The following is an 18152-nucleotide window of genomic DNA, read 5'->3' as shown; positions in this document are numbered from 1 at the left end:
GGGCTCTGGGCTGATGGCTCAGAGCCTGGAGCCTGCTTCCGATTCTGTGTCTCCCTCTCTCTCTGCCCCTCCCCCGTTCATGCTCTGTCTCTCTCTGTCTCAAAAATAAATAAACGTTAAAAAAAAATTTAAAGCAAAGCGAGAAAACACAGGAAAGGTTAGAGGTGGGGCAAATATAAAACACAAAATCACATTGAAGAAATCAGTCAAGGTATATCAGTAATCATGATACGTGTAGATGGAATAAACTGACCACTTAAGAAAAATAAAGGCTGTCCGATTTGTTTTTTGTTTTTTTTTTTAACCTAAACAAATGTTTTTTTTGCAAGAAATAGACTTAAGGAAACAAAAATGTTGAAAGTATAAGGAAAGAAAAATACAATATGCTAGGCAAATACTAACCAAAAGAAATCTGGGTAGCTATATTAATATCAGACAAAGTGAATTTTAAGCAAAATATATTACTAAAGATAAATATGGTCACCATATTTTGAAAAAGATTCTATTTACTGGAATGATAGTAATTCTCAACTTGTACATACCCAATAAACTAGCTTCAAAAATACGTAAAGTGGGGCGCCTGGGTGGCGCAGTCGGTTAAGCGTCCGACTTCAGCCAGGTCACGATCTCGCGGTCCGTGAGTTCGAGCCCCGCGTCAGGCTCTGGACTGATGGCTCAGAGCCTGGAGCCTGTTTCCGATTCTGTGTCTCCCTCTCTCTCTGCCCCTCCCCCGTTCATGCTCTGTCTCTCTCTGTCCCAAAAATAAATAAACGTTGAAAAAAAAAAAATACGTAAAGTAACATTTACAGAACTACAAAGATTAATCACAAACATCATAAATAAGCAATAAGATATGGGGGGGTATTATTTTAGAAATTTTAGATGTTACAGAGATTAAGAAAGATAATAAGAGTGCTGTAATCCATTCTATGCCCTAAACAACAGAAAACTCAGATATAGGGAATTTTTTCTAGCAAAATAGAACTTGCCAGAACTGACTTGGAATGAAAGAGAAAACTGGAATGGTCCTGTAACCATTAAAAATAAATAAAATGAATGAAACACCAGTAGTACTTGGTTTTCAAAGGAGTTCTGCCAAGTACTCCAAGAACAAATCATTCCAATTCTGCACAGACTCTATCAGAGGAGAGAAAAAGGGAAACTCTCCTATTCATTTGATGAGGCCATTATAGTATAAATTCAAAAGCAAGTATGAGAAGGACATGACTAAAAAAAAAAAAAGGAAACAACTCAGATATGCATCGACAGGTGAATGGACAAATAAATTGGAGTACAATGTAATGGACTACTTTACAACAGTGGCAATGAACTTCAGGGACATGCATCAACACAGTTTCAATTAACTGAAAAAAAATATGGCATTAAACAGTAACAACAAAAGGTAGCTACAGAAAAACAATCATGAGACATGATTTCATTTATATAAAAGGGAAATACTAAATTTTAAATACTTTTGATTTGTATTTTTAATCTTTCTTTGTTTTTTTCTTTTTTTTTTTTTTTTTACAAGCGGTGGCATGTTTTAGTCCAGAGTAAATTATAGTTATTACATAAATTTATGCTTCTTACCTAAGTGATAATGATTGAGATGTATGCTGAGAGATTGTGTATGCCCAAAACCACTACATGCATTAAATAACCAAAATTTTAGTATCTGCAACTGTGTATTAAGCGATAAATAAGCCAGTATTTTTTTCGAGCCTTTTAAATGCACTCAAAACGTCAAACAGGTGGCAGGTCTTTCCAGGCATGTGAAACTTACGTTTGCGGTTCCAAAATATCCTAAAAGTTGTTTTGTTTACAGCCGTAAAGTGTTGTAGAGCACTGCTGTGATCATAAAGTCTAGAAGGTTGGTTGTGTTTAGTTATAAAATGTTGTAGAAGGTTGTTTTGCTGACCATATTATTATTGGAAATAGTCTACCTCAACTAATGCTCTGTGTTGTTGTATTAGACAAAAGTGTTTCGGTTGCAAGCGATAGTAATTCAGTTGGATAGCCCTTGACTTACCTTCGTTTCACATGCTCCCAGCTTCTCTGCCTCGTAAGAAAGATACAGTAGTCGTGGAAAGCACTCTCTTTCTCCCAGTTTGAGTTAGGGACTCACCTCTCAAGCAGTCACTGTTGCCACGTGGATAGCTTAATCCAAAAGCATCCCCTAGGGGATGGGGCCCAGTGATTGCACTCCCACCCGGACCACATGCTGTGGGGAGTGGATGGTTCCCAAAGGAAGGCATGTGGGGCAGATAAATCACATTTGTCCACTCAAGTTTTATTTCAAGATGATTATCATCTGTGAACAGCCTTGTGGGAGCTAAATCTGGATTGTCCCCGTTTGGAAAATGACAATACTGCTGAATTAATTATTATTTCATGAAAAGAAAAAAGCTGTAATTTACAGCCTCCCCCCCCCCACCCGACCCAAAAAGTAAAATGCAGGCAGAACACTGCAATATGTTTTTTAGGGATACGTAAATATTTGCTGAAACAAGTCAGTTCCTGGTAAATTCTGTTTCGTAACCTGAGAGGTGATTATACTGGTATCCATTTTCGTATTCTTTTATATTCTTTAAATGATGCATTTTTGTTTTTTATGTAGTCTCTTTGGGTGTATAATGTATTTCACTTAAAAATATTTAATGACAGAATGGACAGGTAACGAAAAGATATGGCTGAGTAGAGGAGTTATTTGAGATGTTTATTTTCTTTGTTTTGTTCGTCTCTCCGACCTGAATTTTTTACCAGGATCATGTGATATTTCCATAATAATATTATTTTAAGTGATGTGGAAGCTCGTTAGAAGGGAGGTAGTTCTTTCCTAGCCACAGCTAGCTTTTCTTTGATAATTTCAGTGAAAATCAGTTTATCAGAGCTGCGTCTGGAATGTTAATCCAAGGGTAGATACCTGTCTGCTTGGTCAAATATGTACACTGGCTGGCATGGAGGACTGGAGCCTCGGAGGTGCCAGGGGTATGACCTTGAGGTCCAGGCGAGGGCAGGTGTTCTGGGGAGAGAAGGGCTGGCCAGACCTACAGAGAGAGTTTGGGCCACTCGAGGACTCTAGCAGTGGCTAAGCTGGAGTGTACCTACACACCTAGGAAAGCTAGGGGGTCGGTGGCCACTGTCATCTGTGTCTTACAAAGCCAGGCATCCAAACCCACAACCCCCATCTAACAGATTCTAAAGGCGAGCTCGGTGCTCTTTGCTCTCTTTATGTAGAAGGGAGGATCAGGGAGTTTGATTCCTCTGGCAGCCAGATTACCTTAACAGATGATGGCAGGAGCTGAGGCCCCGTGTGAGTTTCACAGGACACCCCGAGGAACTGCAGTGGGTCTCAGGACCAAGCAATGAGTGGCTCCCAGCTTGAAACCGACAAGGAAAGTTACCACTCCAGCCTAGGCAGGGAAGCCAGAAAGTAGGAGGCATTGGTGGCTTTAGACAGAGCTATTTTGTCCTGCCCTAGAGCTACAGAGACCCCAGACAGAGTCTCTAAGGTCACCATGCACTACTTAGCTTCTCCTGTGTTTGCACTGAGGGTAAGCTGGAATGTGTCGGGGACGAGGAACCGCACTCCCCAAACCGCAGCTGCTTGCGCATTCCCTTCCCCATCCAGTCCAGCCCGTAGTCTTCTCCCACCTGCATGATAACACACTTTGTGCTGAAATTTATTTACGAGGAAACTTGATACTGTCACCATAAACGGAAATGTACTATCACTTGTGGAAAACACAAAGAACTCGTGAACATAGATACAATGACACAAAACAAGGTCTGATCAAAGTTTGACCAGACCCAATCGCCTGATGAAAGCTCTGAGCCTGCCACCTGTTCTCGATCATAAAGGGAGATCTGCAGGTGTTGGGTAGGTCTCCAGGCACTGAAAACAGGGGTGCCACGCTGAGCCTTTCCCTCTGACTTCATGAAGCTTGAAATAAAAGTGATGAGGGAATTCTGACTCCCTGAAAGTAGCTAAAGAGAAAAGCAGGTCTGCCATCCACACTGTAGCAGGCAACGGGGCCAAGGAAATTTGTATGCCCAGAAGTGAGGGAAATCCTCTTATTCCTCAAAATGTATGCCAAATGCTTTGTTAAAAACTTTCCTACCAAGCTTTGGGCTAACTCAGTCTTCAGCGATCTATTCTTTGATCAGATTGACTCAACAGAGATTAACGGAGGAACCACTATATGCCAGCCATAATTGTCAGCGCAAGTGCCTTGCCTTTAGGGAGCACACTTTCTAATGGACAGATGTGTTCGCAACTGATTTTAAGGCAAGGCTGAATAAAGCTGTGTGTCTCCTTCTCCCAGCCTTCCCCCGAACTCCTGCAAGGCGTGCTGTAGATTGTTCGGGAATCATTTCATCTAGAGTCAGAAACAGCAAACATTACCTGGGCTCCTATTGTGAGCTAGACAATGTGTGGGATACCTTCGTACATATTGTGTAACACTTAATCCTGCCAAGAATTGGAAAGGTGGTTATTTTTTCCTCCGTTTGGGTTCCGAGGAGTTCAGGGGCACACAGAGCATGTTAGAAGCAGACTTGAGATCGGAAAGCACGTCTCCTGGATGCTCTCCTTTGTGGGTTGAGGGAAGTCCCGGCTGCACGTGGGCAGCCCTGGTGGCAAAGGAAGGGCTCCCACCCCATCCCACCCCACCCTTCCCAAGGCCAGCTTAGAGGAAGCAAAGGCCAGAGGCTAGGTCCTGGGCCCACTGGCCTTGCTCCATGGTCACCTCAGCCCTGACCTGTGCTTGTGTCTCCTCAGGAAGCCAGCGCTATCCTGCACTGTGTGTTCCAGCAACCTTCTAAGCTGCTGCAAGAGTCTGTGGGGGCTTAGGTTCCTCCAGAGACACGTGAGAGGCCCCTCAGAGGAGCAGCCAGGCGAGCCACTGTCCGAGGAGCCACTGAGGACACCACCCCAGGAAGCGGTGAGGACTCTGCCCTCCGAGGCTGTCTAGACCCAGCCCAGGACACAGAAGATACTGCTTCTGGTCACCAAGATTTGACTCCTGGAGCCATTAAGGACCCAGAAGCCCCCCAGAGCCACCGAAGATGCGCCCTAGCCCGAGTCTAGGGAGTCCCAGAGCACGCAGCGGGGTGCCGGGGTCCTTGGGTCTAGTGTGGTGCGGCCTGTCCTGTGCCGGGCATTCTCAGCAGATGCTCAGAACTCTCCTGGGTCTGGGTCCGCTGAGTCCCATGGGTTCAGAGCTCACGTTGGTGCTGGCCCTGAGTCACGAGCAGAGATGGCTGGACGTTGGAGGTGCGTGCACAGGTGTGTGCATGGATTTGTACGTGCAGGAACGCGCAGGCCCTCTGAGCACAGCAGACGGCGTTGCCATAAAGAGTTAGTCTCTCACTCCCTCATGGGTCCTGTAGGATGAAGGAGAGGAAAGGAGAGGGAAGGGAAGAGAAGAGAAAGGAAAGGAAGGAAATTAGCCTTTAATGAGCACCTTCTGTGTGCGGGGTACTTCATCTACATGAGTTCACATAATCCTTATAACATGTGGTAAGAATCACCAACCTACTTGACAGAGTAGAAACCGAGGCCCAGAGAAGACCGGGGCCTGCCTCAGGGTACTCAGCTAGTATGTGTTCCCGGCTCTTAGGAGGCACTCGAAAAATAGCTGTGCAGGGAATTAGCAAGTGGGAGCATGGGTAAAAAGCCCGGCTTCAAGCCCAGGCTCTTGCCATGACCTTGCACTGCTTCTCAGGAGAGAGATCAAGGTATTTCCTTGACTCAGCCTACCTGCCTCTTAGCGAGGCTCAGAGCCGGAGCCTAGGGGATCCCTTCATGCTGCAGTACTAACCCTCTCTGGTGCTTTTCAAGAAGTGGTGTGGAGCGGAGCGAGCATTCGAACATTCGGGGCAGGTCCGGGGTGGGCGGTGGTGGTTAGTGCGCCCGAGTCCTAGAGGGAGAGGTGGCCCTGCCAGGTGGGGGAGTTGGCCCCACAGCGCCCTCTGCTGGATACGTAACCTTGGGTGCGTCAGTAGCGATCTTTCTGGCCATCTCTTGACTCCTCTGTCCAAGGGGGTAAGATGGCCTATTTACAGGGTTGTTGATGAGACCCAAGGCAGTGAGGGTGATGACAGCCTGGAGAACTGAGGGTGTGCGTGGACCCTCACTGCTAACCACTGCCCCTCCCTGAGCCCACTCCTTTCTTGGTTCCAAGACCCCCTCGTGGCGTCCCCCTCCCTGCACACCTATGCCTTCTCAGCCCTCTTGCGACTCACTGTCCTCTCCCCGGCTGTCCGGTGTGCCTGTCCCAAGGGCTTTCTCTTCTCACTGCGATTTCTCTCCCTCTGTGACGTCGTCTGCGCCCTCTTAACCGAAGTTACCAGGAGGCTTCCCTGTGAGGAAATGACTCACAGATTTGTACCTGGACCCCAAGCTTCCTCTGGGAGCTTTCCAGCCACGACTGTGGCTTTCCAGCCACGACCTCCAGCCTGGGTGTTTCAAAGGCACCTCGCTTTTAGCACGTCCACAACCACACTCTAGACCTTTTCGCTGCACCTGCTCCTCTCCGGGTTCCTGGTCTCAGACAGACGTCTGCCACTGGCTTTAAAGCCCGAGCCACTGGCCAAGGAGGTCAGCCTTGGCACCTCCCTTTCTAGCTCCTCTTGCTCAGTTTTCTTGAGCCCTAGTTCCACATGTACCCACCTTCTGCTTGATTCTCTGCACCCGCCCTGTCCCCACTCGGCCCCACTGCCATCCCTCGGTCAGGACAGTTGAGACAGCTTCCTGACAGCTCTCCATGTTCCCTGCTGGCCTTCCTCCAGCCTGCCTCCCCACCCAACAGCCACAACGGGCTGTGCAAAACGCTAATATGGTCACGTCGCGCATGCAAGAAACCATCTTTCTCATGGCCCACCAGCCCTGCATGGTCAGCCCTGACCTGTCCCTCCAGCCTCCTCCAGCCATGGTCCCCTCTGTCACTTCACCCCAACCCCACTGGCTTCTTTCTTTTGTTTGTTTATTTTATTACTCTTTGCAGCTACTAGGCCATGCACAAGGCTGTTTCCATGACGTGAGACCATGAGATCTCAGCTGAAATATCACTTCTTGAGGAAGTCTTTCTTGACCCACCCTATTAGGTCAGGCCTCCCCCACATACCCCAGAACTGTCCTCAGAAGCCATTGATTGTTTGTAATTTACAGTCATCTGTGTGGTTCTCTGTCCGTCTCCCCCACTCAGGAGGTCATGGGCCCTGCCTATTTCTTTGGACCTTTGTATGTCTAGCCCCTAGAAGAGCGTTTGGCACATAGCAGGGGCTTTAAGCGGTTTATCTGCCAGCATACTTGAAGGCATGATTTGCCCCAGTGGCCCTCAGAGATGCTCAATTTCTTGGCTGGATTCCATCTGGAAGCCCCAGCATCCCTTCCTCAAGTTTTCTTGGGGGTCTAAGGCAGGTGGGTCTCTAAGTCATGGCCAAGTAGTTGGAGGCATAAGACTGGTCTGGCTGATCACGGTCTCAGCTGGTCAGGGCTCCAACCCATCGTGCCCACACACCACCTGCCACTGCAGGGGCCTCCTTCGGGTCTGTCTTTGAGCTGCCGCCACCCTTCTGGAGGCTTCCTAGAGCCTCTGCTGGCTGCAGAAGGGGGGCACATGCTGTCTAGAGGAGAAGTGTCTGCGGTGGGTCCCCAGATCCATGTTCTGTGTTGCGACCATGTTCCAATAAAGCTATCGAAACAGATGCTGCCTTGCGGTTTTATTTTTTCACTTCCTGGTGAGGAATACTCCCCAGACTTCATCGTACGGCATGTCTCGATTTAGAAAAAGAGTTATGAGAAAACACTGCGGTAAAAGCCAACTTGGAAGCTACCTTAAAAAGTAAAAGAGTCCTCAGGGAACAAGGTTTCATCATAGGACACCATGCTGGCAATGAAGGACAGGCTGGTCGGAAGGATCAGGCCTTTGTCCCGCTTGGCCTGTGAGCGAGGTACGTGGTAGGCTCTCGATAAGGGTTTATAGAGGGGAGTATTTCTGAAATTGCCAGCTTCCGAGACGCCTTTGTGAAGTAGGAGAAGAGGAGATCTTTAAAATGGAAAACGTGTCCGTCAAGGAAGTCTGCAGTAGAGTAGGCCCAGGCAAGGGACCACCAGGTCAAGAAGAAGTTCACGGAGTTTGTGCCAGGAAAGAGTCCCAAAGGCACCGATGAGAGGGTTTGGAAAGTGAAAGGGGGAGCTGACCAGAGTCGAGGTCACCGTTTGAGGACAGGGGTGAGCAGTGTCCCCTGGGAGGGAAGGGAAGAGGCCGGAGGAGGCTGTGGAATCCTGAACGTGGGGCCTTGCAGAGAAGGCCCAGAGGCGCGCGCCTTGTTGTATGTCCCCGGAGGCAGAGAAGGGATTCCGTGTCAGCTCAGCCAAAGCTCACGGGAAGTGATTGGCTCAGAATGGGTTGTTATGTGGGTTTTCTCAGGGGAGAAAAGACCAAGATGTGCTAAGGGGGATTGGGAAAGATGAGAGTGGCAAATGGAGCCAATAGATGGTGTTAAGCAGTTTGTGTAGATGGAAGAAGATGACAGGGACGTGTCCCCCGAACTGTACTAGTGGGTGTGATGAATAGTGGGGCACTGCATAGGCAACCGGCCAGGGCTGGAAGCCTGGGAATCGCAATTTCCAGCATCCTATTCCAACCAGCTTAGGTTCCACCAATAGGGAGCTGGAGAGAAGCTAAACCATTATTGCTAACTAGGCAAAGAGGTGGGGGGCGGTGGGAGGAAAAGGAGATCAGGGCATCTGGAAGGGCTGACCACGGGGAGGCCCCCCAAGGCGGCTGCATTGGGCACAGGAGTCATGGCATGGCTTGGAAGGGTCTTCATCAAGAGAGGCTAAAACGATGCCGTGTGTGTTATGGAAAGATCAGACTCGAGTTGAGGGAGCAGCCCCTGCCAGTGAGGGTGGACTATAGCATTTTATGAAGATCTATCACAGGCTCTCCTGCAGGCCATAGACTCCATGCTGGGAGTCCAAAGGAACAGACCTTCCCCACCCTCCAGGGAGACTGGCTTGAACCTAAAATCACCAAGGAACCATGGAAGGAATGGGACACGGGGGCCAGTGCCGGGATGACCAAGGCCTGGTGGAAGGTGCAGAGGGCGGAGTGTGGGGAGGACGTGGCCGCGGCAGCCGTGACCTTCTGAAGGGATGCGTTCCTGGGGCACGTGGGCCGGGCTGTGCTTAAACGCAGGTTAGAAGCGCGGTGGGTGGGAGGGGGGAGCGCTCAGAGCCGAGACTGTGGGAATCCATTTGGAATCCCATCTCGGCTGCATAGCCAGCGGTTCACCTTTGCTGACCCGACTGCAGCTGGAGCTTTGAGGGAGAATTTACCATCTTCGCTGTCCATCTGAGAGAGCTCTTTCCAGGCCACCCAAGCAGGAAATAATGGCCAAGGACACATACCTCCCAGAATTCCAAGCTTTCCAGGGACATTTCAGGAGCCTTCCGTGGTCACTAACACTCTGAAGAGTGGCTGGGAGAAGCTTCCTTTCACCCAGCTGGTAGCTCTAAGGGGTTCATAATCTGTTAGTTTTGGAGGTCACTGCAGGTGTCCGTGCCACATCCCCAACCTCCCCACTCAGGGTCACACAGCACAACGCGTCTCTCATGCCCTGAGATGCCGCTGTGCAAGCCTGGCGGGACCACAGCCCTCATTGCCGGGGCATTACCGGGGCTCTCATGTGCCCAGTGGTCCTGGCAGGATTCCCGAAGAAATAGTGTCCCAGAGGGACCTGCAGGCTCTGTGTGGCTCCCAGACGACCCTCTCATCTTTCAGCTGACATTTATGAGTCCCTTCTTGTGCCCAGACACTATGTCAGCCCCTCCACAGACGCCAGCTCATTTCCTCCACCAGTCAGCCCTGCCAGGTAGAGATTCACATCCCCACCAGCTGGGGCCTGAAGAGGGACACACAGTGAGCAGTTAAAAACCCAAGTAAGTGACACAGGTGAGGCTCCAACCCAGACCCGCTTGTCTTCAAAATTGTAACATTCCAGAGAAACCCAGAGTCCCTTTGACCACCCTTCTCCCTCCTTCCCCCTAGCAATTCTCCCTGATGCAACCTCTGCTACCCAGTCTGCTGCATGGTGTTTGGTTCAGTTTTGCTTGCTTTAACATAAACGCCATACTCCGCCGTAGGAGCTGAATTCAGCAATGTGTCTCCAAGGGTCAACCACATTAGCCCATAAAGAGCTCCTTCATTGTGGCTAACTACCAGAGGGTGTTCTGTGGCGTCCCCCTAGCCATGAACATTTGAGTCATTTCTAATTTTTAGCTGTTTAAACAATACCATGCTGATCGTCTGACAACATTTCCTTGTGCACATATGCAAGTTTTGGTGGTGGTGGTGGTGGTATGGGGGGGGGGGAGGCGTGCATGTGTGTTTAACATACCTCCATGTGTAATTCTGGAAATGGACTCTACGTGTGGCCCAATAGCCCTTCAGAGAGGCACAGATCATCCAAACTCCCACCAATGACCCTGGGGGGGGGGGGTGGGAGGCCTGTCTCCCTACAGCCCCACCATCCCACCTGTCTTTTCTATCATGCCTTGGCTTCTTCCATCCCCTAGAAGTTAGAATATTCCCCCTAGAGATGCCCTACTTCCGGTGAGTGCAGGACAGGACATTTAACTAGAAGAAATTCCCAAAGCTTTCCTTGGGCTCACCCCAGGCTTTCCATGAGTGCTACCAAGTCCTACCTTCCTCTGGGTCCCCGGGGAGGAAGCCAGACTGCCCAAGTCACATAGGTGGTGTGAAAGACGGTATTCGCTCACAATGGCCAAAGTATACAATGCAGCACTTTTGGCACATCCACTAAGTTGTGCAACCGTCACCACTGTCTGAATCCAGAACATTCTCGTCATCCCCAAAAGAAACTTCATTGGCGGTCTCTCCCCGACACCTTGACAACCACCGGTCTCTTTTTAGTCCCTATGGACTTGCCTGTTCCATACAATTTGCGTGTACGTGTGCAGTCAGAGCAAGCTTGGCATCCACAGTGACACCCGACGAAATTCTAAAACCCAGTCATTCCTGTTGCTTACAAAAAAAAAAAAAAAAAAAGTCTTCTGTAAAATTAAAACTCTTTACTATGCTCCCCACTAGTTATTTGATTTGGATACTCCCAAAGGCAACCTAAGGAAGGAATAATAACCACCAAAAAATGAGAAATGTTTTGCTGAGTATTTTCAGAACTGACTCGCTGGGACCATAGACGTGCATGAGTGACTTTCTTTCTGTATCTGGTTGTTCTTACGGAAAAATCATTTTTCCCTTGGTTCTACTGAGTAAGTGTAGAACAGAGACTGAGAGACATAGATCTGGAGGGGGTGCCGAACTATTCACCTGCCCAGGTACCCATGCATCTACATCCAGCCCTGAGCCCAGCCAGGACTTGCCCCAGAAAACATCTTTTCTATTCTTTTTTTTTTTTTTAATTTTTTTTTTCAACGTTTATTTATTTTTGGGACAGAGAGAGACAGAGCATGAACGGGGGAGGGGCAGAGAGAGAGGGAGACACAGAATCGGAAACAGGCTCCAGGCTCTGAGCCATCAGCCCAGAGCCCGACGCGGGGCTCGACCTCACGGACCGCGAGATCGTGACCTGGCTGAAGTCGGACACTTAACCGACTGCGCCACCCAGGCGCCCCAACATCTTTTCTATTCTTAAGAAAATGTATCCAAAGCATGGAAATAGGGCTCAAGGTGACGGTGTGTCCTCCGAGTGTCCTATTGGAGCGTGGCTAGCAGGCGTGACCAGTATTAGATGATTCTCTAGGGGAAGGGTCCCTTTGCTGACTACTTATTGATCAGGGACCAGAGTCTGCAGCCACATGTTAATTTGTACAAGATTGATCGTTGCAAATGATTTTCCTGTGGCCCGGTAGAAATGCAAGTGACTTCTCTTCCGTAGAAAAGATAATGCCAGAGGTTATGGTTTATTGTGCTGTAGGACACTGACCAGTTTTGTGTCTTGGCAGTCTTATTTCAAGGTTCTTCCTTTCCAGATACAGAGTTGTCTCTCAGATACTTCTTTGAGCCAACTTTACCACCTTGCTTGTTCCCCCCCGCCGCCCCCGAATGGGTTCAATTAAACTCTGTTACGTGTTGACTATACATTCGCATGAGTTGTGTTTTTAATCTTTTGAAAATTCTGCTTTGACAAAAATCTTGTTTTTCTAACCACTGCAATGGGCAGGGGTGCCCCCTGCTGGCAGGGTTATTCTATCCATTAGACACTAGAACCACATGCTGTTCTGAGACCTATAGAGAGATTTGGGAACCAAAAGAACAAGTCAGAGCTTCCAAAATATAAGAAAATGTAAACTTAAAAAATGAATGATGCTCAGTTAAATAGCTACAAAATACATTTTAGATGTCTACCATAGCTTGTCAACCATAGCTTCGGCTCAACTCATGATTATATAAAAATTATTTTTAATATGGTATATTCTCGGTGGTCACAATTTCTTTTTTTTTTAAATTTTTTTTAATGTTTGTTTATTTTTGAGAGAGACAGAGAACAGAATGCCAGTGGGTTAGGGGCAGAGAGAGAGGGAGACACAGAATTGGAAGCAGGCTCAACACAGAGCCCGACGCGGGGCTCGAACTCACGAGCCATGAGATCATGGCCTGAGCCGAAGTCGGACGCTCAACCGACTGAGCCACCCAGGCGCCCCTCAGTGGTCACAATTTCTGATGTTAGGAATCCCTCAAGACAAAGTGGAAGGCATGGTCCGTGTGTCAGTTTCACCAAGTGTAAAATGGAAATAAAAAATAGTTATGTACCTGGGGACGTTCTCTTGGATTAGTAGCCTGTCCCACCTGCCCTACTTCTGATGGGGTCAACTCTACAGAAGCCCAGATACACTTGACAAGCCCATCTGGGCTCCCTAGGATGTGGTGGGAGAGTGTGGGCATAATTCCTGCCATATGTCACCAACGCACTGTGCCTCTGTGGTCCTCTGTCATGCTGTAGGACCACTATGGTGGGCCAGGGCCTTGATACAAGTCAGCTATTGATCTGGGCAACAAGAAACCCATCTCCTCTTCTGCACAATCCACCCAAGTTCATGGGAAAGCATACTAATAGAAGTCTTCTTCTACTACCTGGTGGCAACAGCCGTCCAACCACTTTGGTTTCATCGACTCCCGGCTGCAGGCTGTGAGGACATGACACCAGGAAATACGGAGAATGTTCTGGTTTTGAGCTGTTTTTTGAGCAATCAATTCACCAGTTTGTATCCATGGTAACCCCTTGGGGCAAAGAAGAGTTCTCAATAGGGATTCATATCTCCCTGTCCAAATGATCTTTTTAACTCTCCCAATTTTGATTTCGGTAATCTAGAAATAGCGATTTTGAGCCACCATGGACAATGGGGTTATAAATAGCATTACTACCTATTTCAAGCACAAGAAACTCTGAACCAGATCAAAATCACTCATGTGGCCACAGCGTGGGGATTAGGCTCCTGTCCTCACGTCTCTGAAATTGTGGTCAGGCCCACCATATCATTGTTGACAAACAATGTTGGGTTATATTTTGACCCAAGGTAAGAGGAGAAAACAAATATGAATACTGGATCTCAAGGTTTTGAGACTTTTACTGAGAAGGACCCTCACTCCTCTCTTGACCTCAGAACCCTAACATCTGAATTCTGGTTCCAGTTCAAGTTCTAAGGAAGCTTTAGGGCCTGTTCTTCATTCATTTGTACTTTGGTTTCCCCATCTGTAAAATGGGAGTGACCATTAGTGTAAGGATCAAATCAGGATGGAATGAGATAATATATCAAAGTGCCCAGCACCTACTTGGTACCTAGTAAATATTTGCTTTAAAAGCTCCACAATTTTAAGGTAGATAACTGTTTTACATGTCACCAAATGAAGATGGTTAAGGTTCCAAGTTTGAAAAAAATCCTGTAGTTTGATGTTTGATGAAGGTCCTTCCTGTACAGATATGCTAATCTGGGAGGATTGACTCCATATCTTATCAATGCATTAAAATGTTTTCACACCCCACCTTAAATGACTCTGTTAGTGTTGAATTCAACTGCAGTTCACCAGCTGGCATAATATTACTGCTTGTAGAATATGTTTAAATATAAACATTGATTGGTTTTGATTTTGCTGTCTTTTTTTTTTTTTTTTTTTTTTATTCTGGAATCAACCTTTTTCCTTTTGGCAATAATGCTGGCAAAAGCTAGACAGGGGGGAGAATACCAGCCCAGTGAGAAGTGGGAGGGAGTCCTGAGCTGGAGGTTATAAATTGCAACAATAGCCAAAGCGCGCATTCATTCGTGGGGTTGTTTAAACATTTACCCAAAATTGCAATAGGCTGGGACTTGCAAAAGAATTGGAAGGAATTGAAAATCCTTTATTTGGTAAGATCAGATCCATTCTTCTTCCTCAAACCAGTAGTCTCCAAAGACAAGTGGTGTGTTAGTAGGAGGAAGCGCAAAGGCTTTGCTGTTGTGCGTTGGTGAGTTAACGCTGCTGGGTTTGCTCCCATGCGACTTGTCCTTCCTTACCATTCCATGCTCCTGTTGCAATGCAGGCAGCTGTCAATCATGGCTGCCCAAACTTGTGAGCACCCTCCCACGTGATCAGGGTTTCCTCTGTTGTGAATTCCTCCTGCCCGGTGTCCAATGCAAACATCTGCATTTCCCAGCCTTCTTCGCTCTTCGGGTGCAGACATGTGACGGGATTTCCTGATCAAAAGCAGCAAGCACCTTCAATTTAAAAATCCACTCCAGGGGGTGCCTGGGTGGCTCAGTCGGTTAAGCATCCGACTTCAGCTCAGGTCACGATCTCACGGTCCGGGAGTTCGAGCCCTGCGTCGGGCTCTGAGCTGATGGCTCAGAGCCTGGAGCCTGCTTCCGATTCTGTGTCTCCCTCTCTCTCTGCCCCTCCCCCGTTCATGCTCTGTCTCAAAAATAAATAAATAAACATTAAAAAAAATTTTTTTTAATAAAAATAAACATAAAAAAAATAAAAATCCACTCCAGGCAGAAAGCGGTGGTCTCAGGCAGCGCCAGGCTGATGGGCAGAACGAGCTTCAGAGGGCATCTGGTTCTGCCAAGGATCTAGGAGCTTCCTAACAACCCCTGTGCTAATAAATCTCTTCCTGCTTAATACCCAGCTCCTGGCATGTAAGAGGTACTCAACCCATTCTAACTGAGTGAAGGCCTGTTGAACCAGAATTTCTCCTGAGTATAGGTTTTCAAGAATCTGTATGCCTGGGGAGAAGGACTGAGTCTGTTTTGAGGTGTGTCCTCCCCTACTAACTGGGAAGGCAGAGGCTGTGTCCTTCAAATCCTTGGATGGCAGGGCCTGGCAAGTGCTTGGTTGGCACAGAGTGGGCCCTGACGAACCCTGAACTGGTATTATTTAATCTCCCCCATCCCTTCCTGTCTCTCCAGGGTTGTTTTGTACTGCCATATCCCTGGGGGTACCTCACTCCGTCTGCGAAGGTTGGAACACGGGGCCCTCCCAGGACCACCTCCAAACCCGGGCAAGAAGGGCCCCTGCTCTGGTTCCTGAGCTTTAGACAATTCTGCCCTGGACCTCCAGCTGTACCTCATAGGATGTGCCCAACAGGAGCTCAACCCTCCCCCCGTTCTAAACCACACTCGAGACCCTGGATTTCCTTGGCCAAACACTGCTAAAGTCCAATTCTATGGCCTGCAGGAGCCTTTCCCTTAGATCCAACGCCTTGAGGTAGACCATGCCAATGGTGTGGGCATGGCTGGATCCAGACGTGGTTATTTGTTGGCGGGGAGGGGTTGGTATATGGAGTTTTAACTCTTGGGCGCGTACAAGACCCGGGGTGTATGAGACGGATGTGTGTGAAGAGAAGCGGGATGGCCTCATGCCACAACTCCAGCTCTCCCCTTCCCTCCATGCTCTGGCGCAGAACTCCAAGGAGTCCAAAGAGTCTAGAGTTGAACCTGACCTTTCAGGTAGTTTGAAAATATACTTTGTCAAGGTCAAAGGACGGAATAGTTTGTCCATGTACTAGTTACCTATTGCTGCATAAGAACTTAGACCAAAATTCAGCAGCTTTAAACAACCCCCACTTATTATCTCACAGTTTCTAGGGTCAGGAACCTGGGATCTGCTTAGCTGGCTTTTCTGTTTCACAGTCTCTTGAGAGGTTGTGATTAAAGTGCATCAGCCCAAGGTCTGTGGTCTCATCCAAAGGCTCAACTGTGGAAGGACTGGCTGTCAGACTCACTCACTGGTTGTTGGCAGCATTCTGTTCCTTCCTGCCCAGGCCTCCCCCACATGGCGGCTGACTCCCTCAAAGCGTGCAAACCCGAGGCAGGAAAGAGAGTCTGTTAGCAAACGAGAAGACACAATCTTTTCTCACCTATCGTGGAAGTGACGCCCCTTGCCTCTGTCATATTCTACTAGTTAGAAGAAGCAAGTCACTAGGCCAGCCCACGTTCAAGGGCAGAGCACCAAGCCCGTACCTGGTGTGGCCAAAATTCCCATCCCAGGGGTCTGGCAGAAGCCAAATGCTTCACTCTGAGCCAAGCCCTGGGTTGTGTGCACGTTGCTCCCTCCTAAGAGCCCAGCGTTCCCCAGAGCACTACCCTGCACCCTGGACAGATGAGCAAAGCTCAGTTCAGAGGGAGCTTCTGTGAAGGACAGAAATTACCACCTCCAGTTCCAATTACCAGCTGAGCTAATTGCAAAAGTAATTGCAATTGAAGGGTCTAATTACCAGGCTGGGCCAGACAAGCGCCTCCTCCCCGCCTTTGGGGAGCCTCCTGCTGCCTCCTGGGGCTGCAGACGTGGTGGGAATCTTATTCTGGAGAGAACAGGACCATGTCCCAGAGCCCAGATTGCCAGAGAGAGACCACCATCTCTACCCCCACCCCCCAACCCCCAGATAAGGCTCCCCAGGCCCAACAGTGGTCTCTCCCCTTGCCTCTTTGCTCCAGCCCTGGACTCTTAAGCCACTTGACCTACTCCTGTGCTACATACCAAGAACCAAGAAATATGAACTGAGGACTCCTTGCACTGGCATCTGGGTCTTAGTCCTCTCCCTTGCCCTTCCCTCCCCCACGTGTCACTATACCAGGCACGCATTGGCATACCACTGTCTCCCCTGTCTGACCCGGTGTTGGTCCTCAGCCTGGCTCCTCGAAGAACACACTCACGCCTGCGTGCAGCTGCCAGCCTCTGGATTCTACTACCTACCTGCAGATCCCGTTCCTGGCACCTCCCGCCGGCTGCATCCCAGCTTGCACAGCACATCTGGCCCAGGAAACCAGCTGGGTCTGGCCTGGTGAGCTCAGCACCCAGCACCCAGTAGGTGCTCATGTATCTCTGCAGAGGAAATGAAGGCAACGAAGAGAGACCACTGAGGCAGTGTCCTCCCCTACTCTGCAGCAGCTCCAGCTGCCTGCCACCCTCCATCAGGCACCCTCCAACTCCCACTCCACACCCCCAAAGCAGCTGTCCTTGGACCTAGCCGGGCACACACCGTCATCCACCCTCTGGAGCCTGGAGCCAGGGCGAGGCCTACACAGATCTTGGGGTTAGGTCCCGGCTCCCCAAGGTGTGCGTTCTGGAAGGGGGACTGCTGGTGGGCTCTAGGCAGTCACCTCCTCCTGGCCCAGAGACTCCTCGCCTGTCGCTGGGGAGAACAGCACTGCTGGAGGGCCAGGGCCAGCTCTGCCAAAGCCCAGGAACCATGGCTGGCGTCCCTCTGCCAGGGTCTGGGGGTCGCGGTGGGAGAACTCGCTATTCTGTCAAAACCTTTCTAACTCGGGGGGAGCCTGGCCACTCTCCCGCTGAGCACCTTTTAATAGGACCCTACTGCCCTCAGGACAGAGCTGAATTTCTTAGTTGAGCCAACCTGCCGCTCTCTGCCTCTATCATTTCATCCCTCCTCTGCTCCCCTGCTGCCCCAAGGCACTGCCCAGGGCTCTGGCCTGCCTGGCCTGGTCTGCCTGCTCCACGACCCTGGGGTACCCCTGCTTTGGCTCCTCCTTTGACAAAACCAGGTAAGGTGGAGCCCCTGAAGCTCACACAACTTGGGGTGGGTCCTGAAGGAAAAGAACACAAAATGATGAATGCAAAATGATGAAGTCAGAGCCCTGAAAGTGAGGGTCCCCGAAGCTTTGGGCC

General features: G+C 49.1%; 1 protein-coding gene across 4 annotated transcripts in view; it reads left to right on the top strand.

The window, feature by feature from the left end:
* Nucleotides 1-18152, top strand: part of HRH2 (histamine receptor H2) — an 86392-nt gene that overhangs the window by 46749 nt on the left and 21491 nt on the right. For 2 of the 4 annotated variants that reach the window (XM_045500960.1, XM_045500961.1), the window contains exon 4: nucleotides 4781-4940. The exons of 1 other annotated variant lie outside the window; for it this stretch is intronic. In XM_045500960.1, coding sequence (XP_045356916.1) covers nucleotides 4781-4824 — 44 coding nt within the window. In that variant the 3' untranslated portion in view covers nucleotides 4825-4940. Of the gene's footprint in view, nucleotides 1-4780; nucleotides 7711-18152 lie in introns of those variants that run through there. One more of the 4 variants, XM_045500962.1, reaches the window with a different exon arrangement.

The sequence above is a fragment of the Leopardus geoffroyi genome, chromosome A1 (assembly GCF_018350155.1).
Source record: "Leopardus geoffroyi isolate Oge1 chromosome A1, O.geoffroyi_Oge1_pat1.0, whole genome shotgun sequence".
In the NCBI taxonomy this organism is placed as follows: domain Eukaryota; kingdom Metazoa; phylum Chordata; class Mammalia; order Carnivora; family Felidae; genus Leopardus; species Leopardus geoffroyi.
This window is presented reverse-complemented; position numbering and strand designations above follow the sequence as displayed.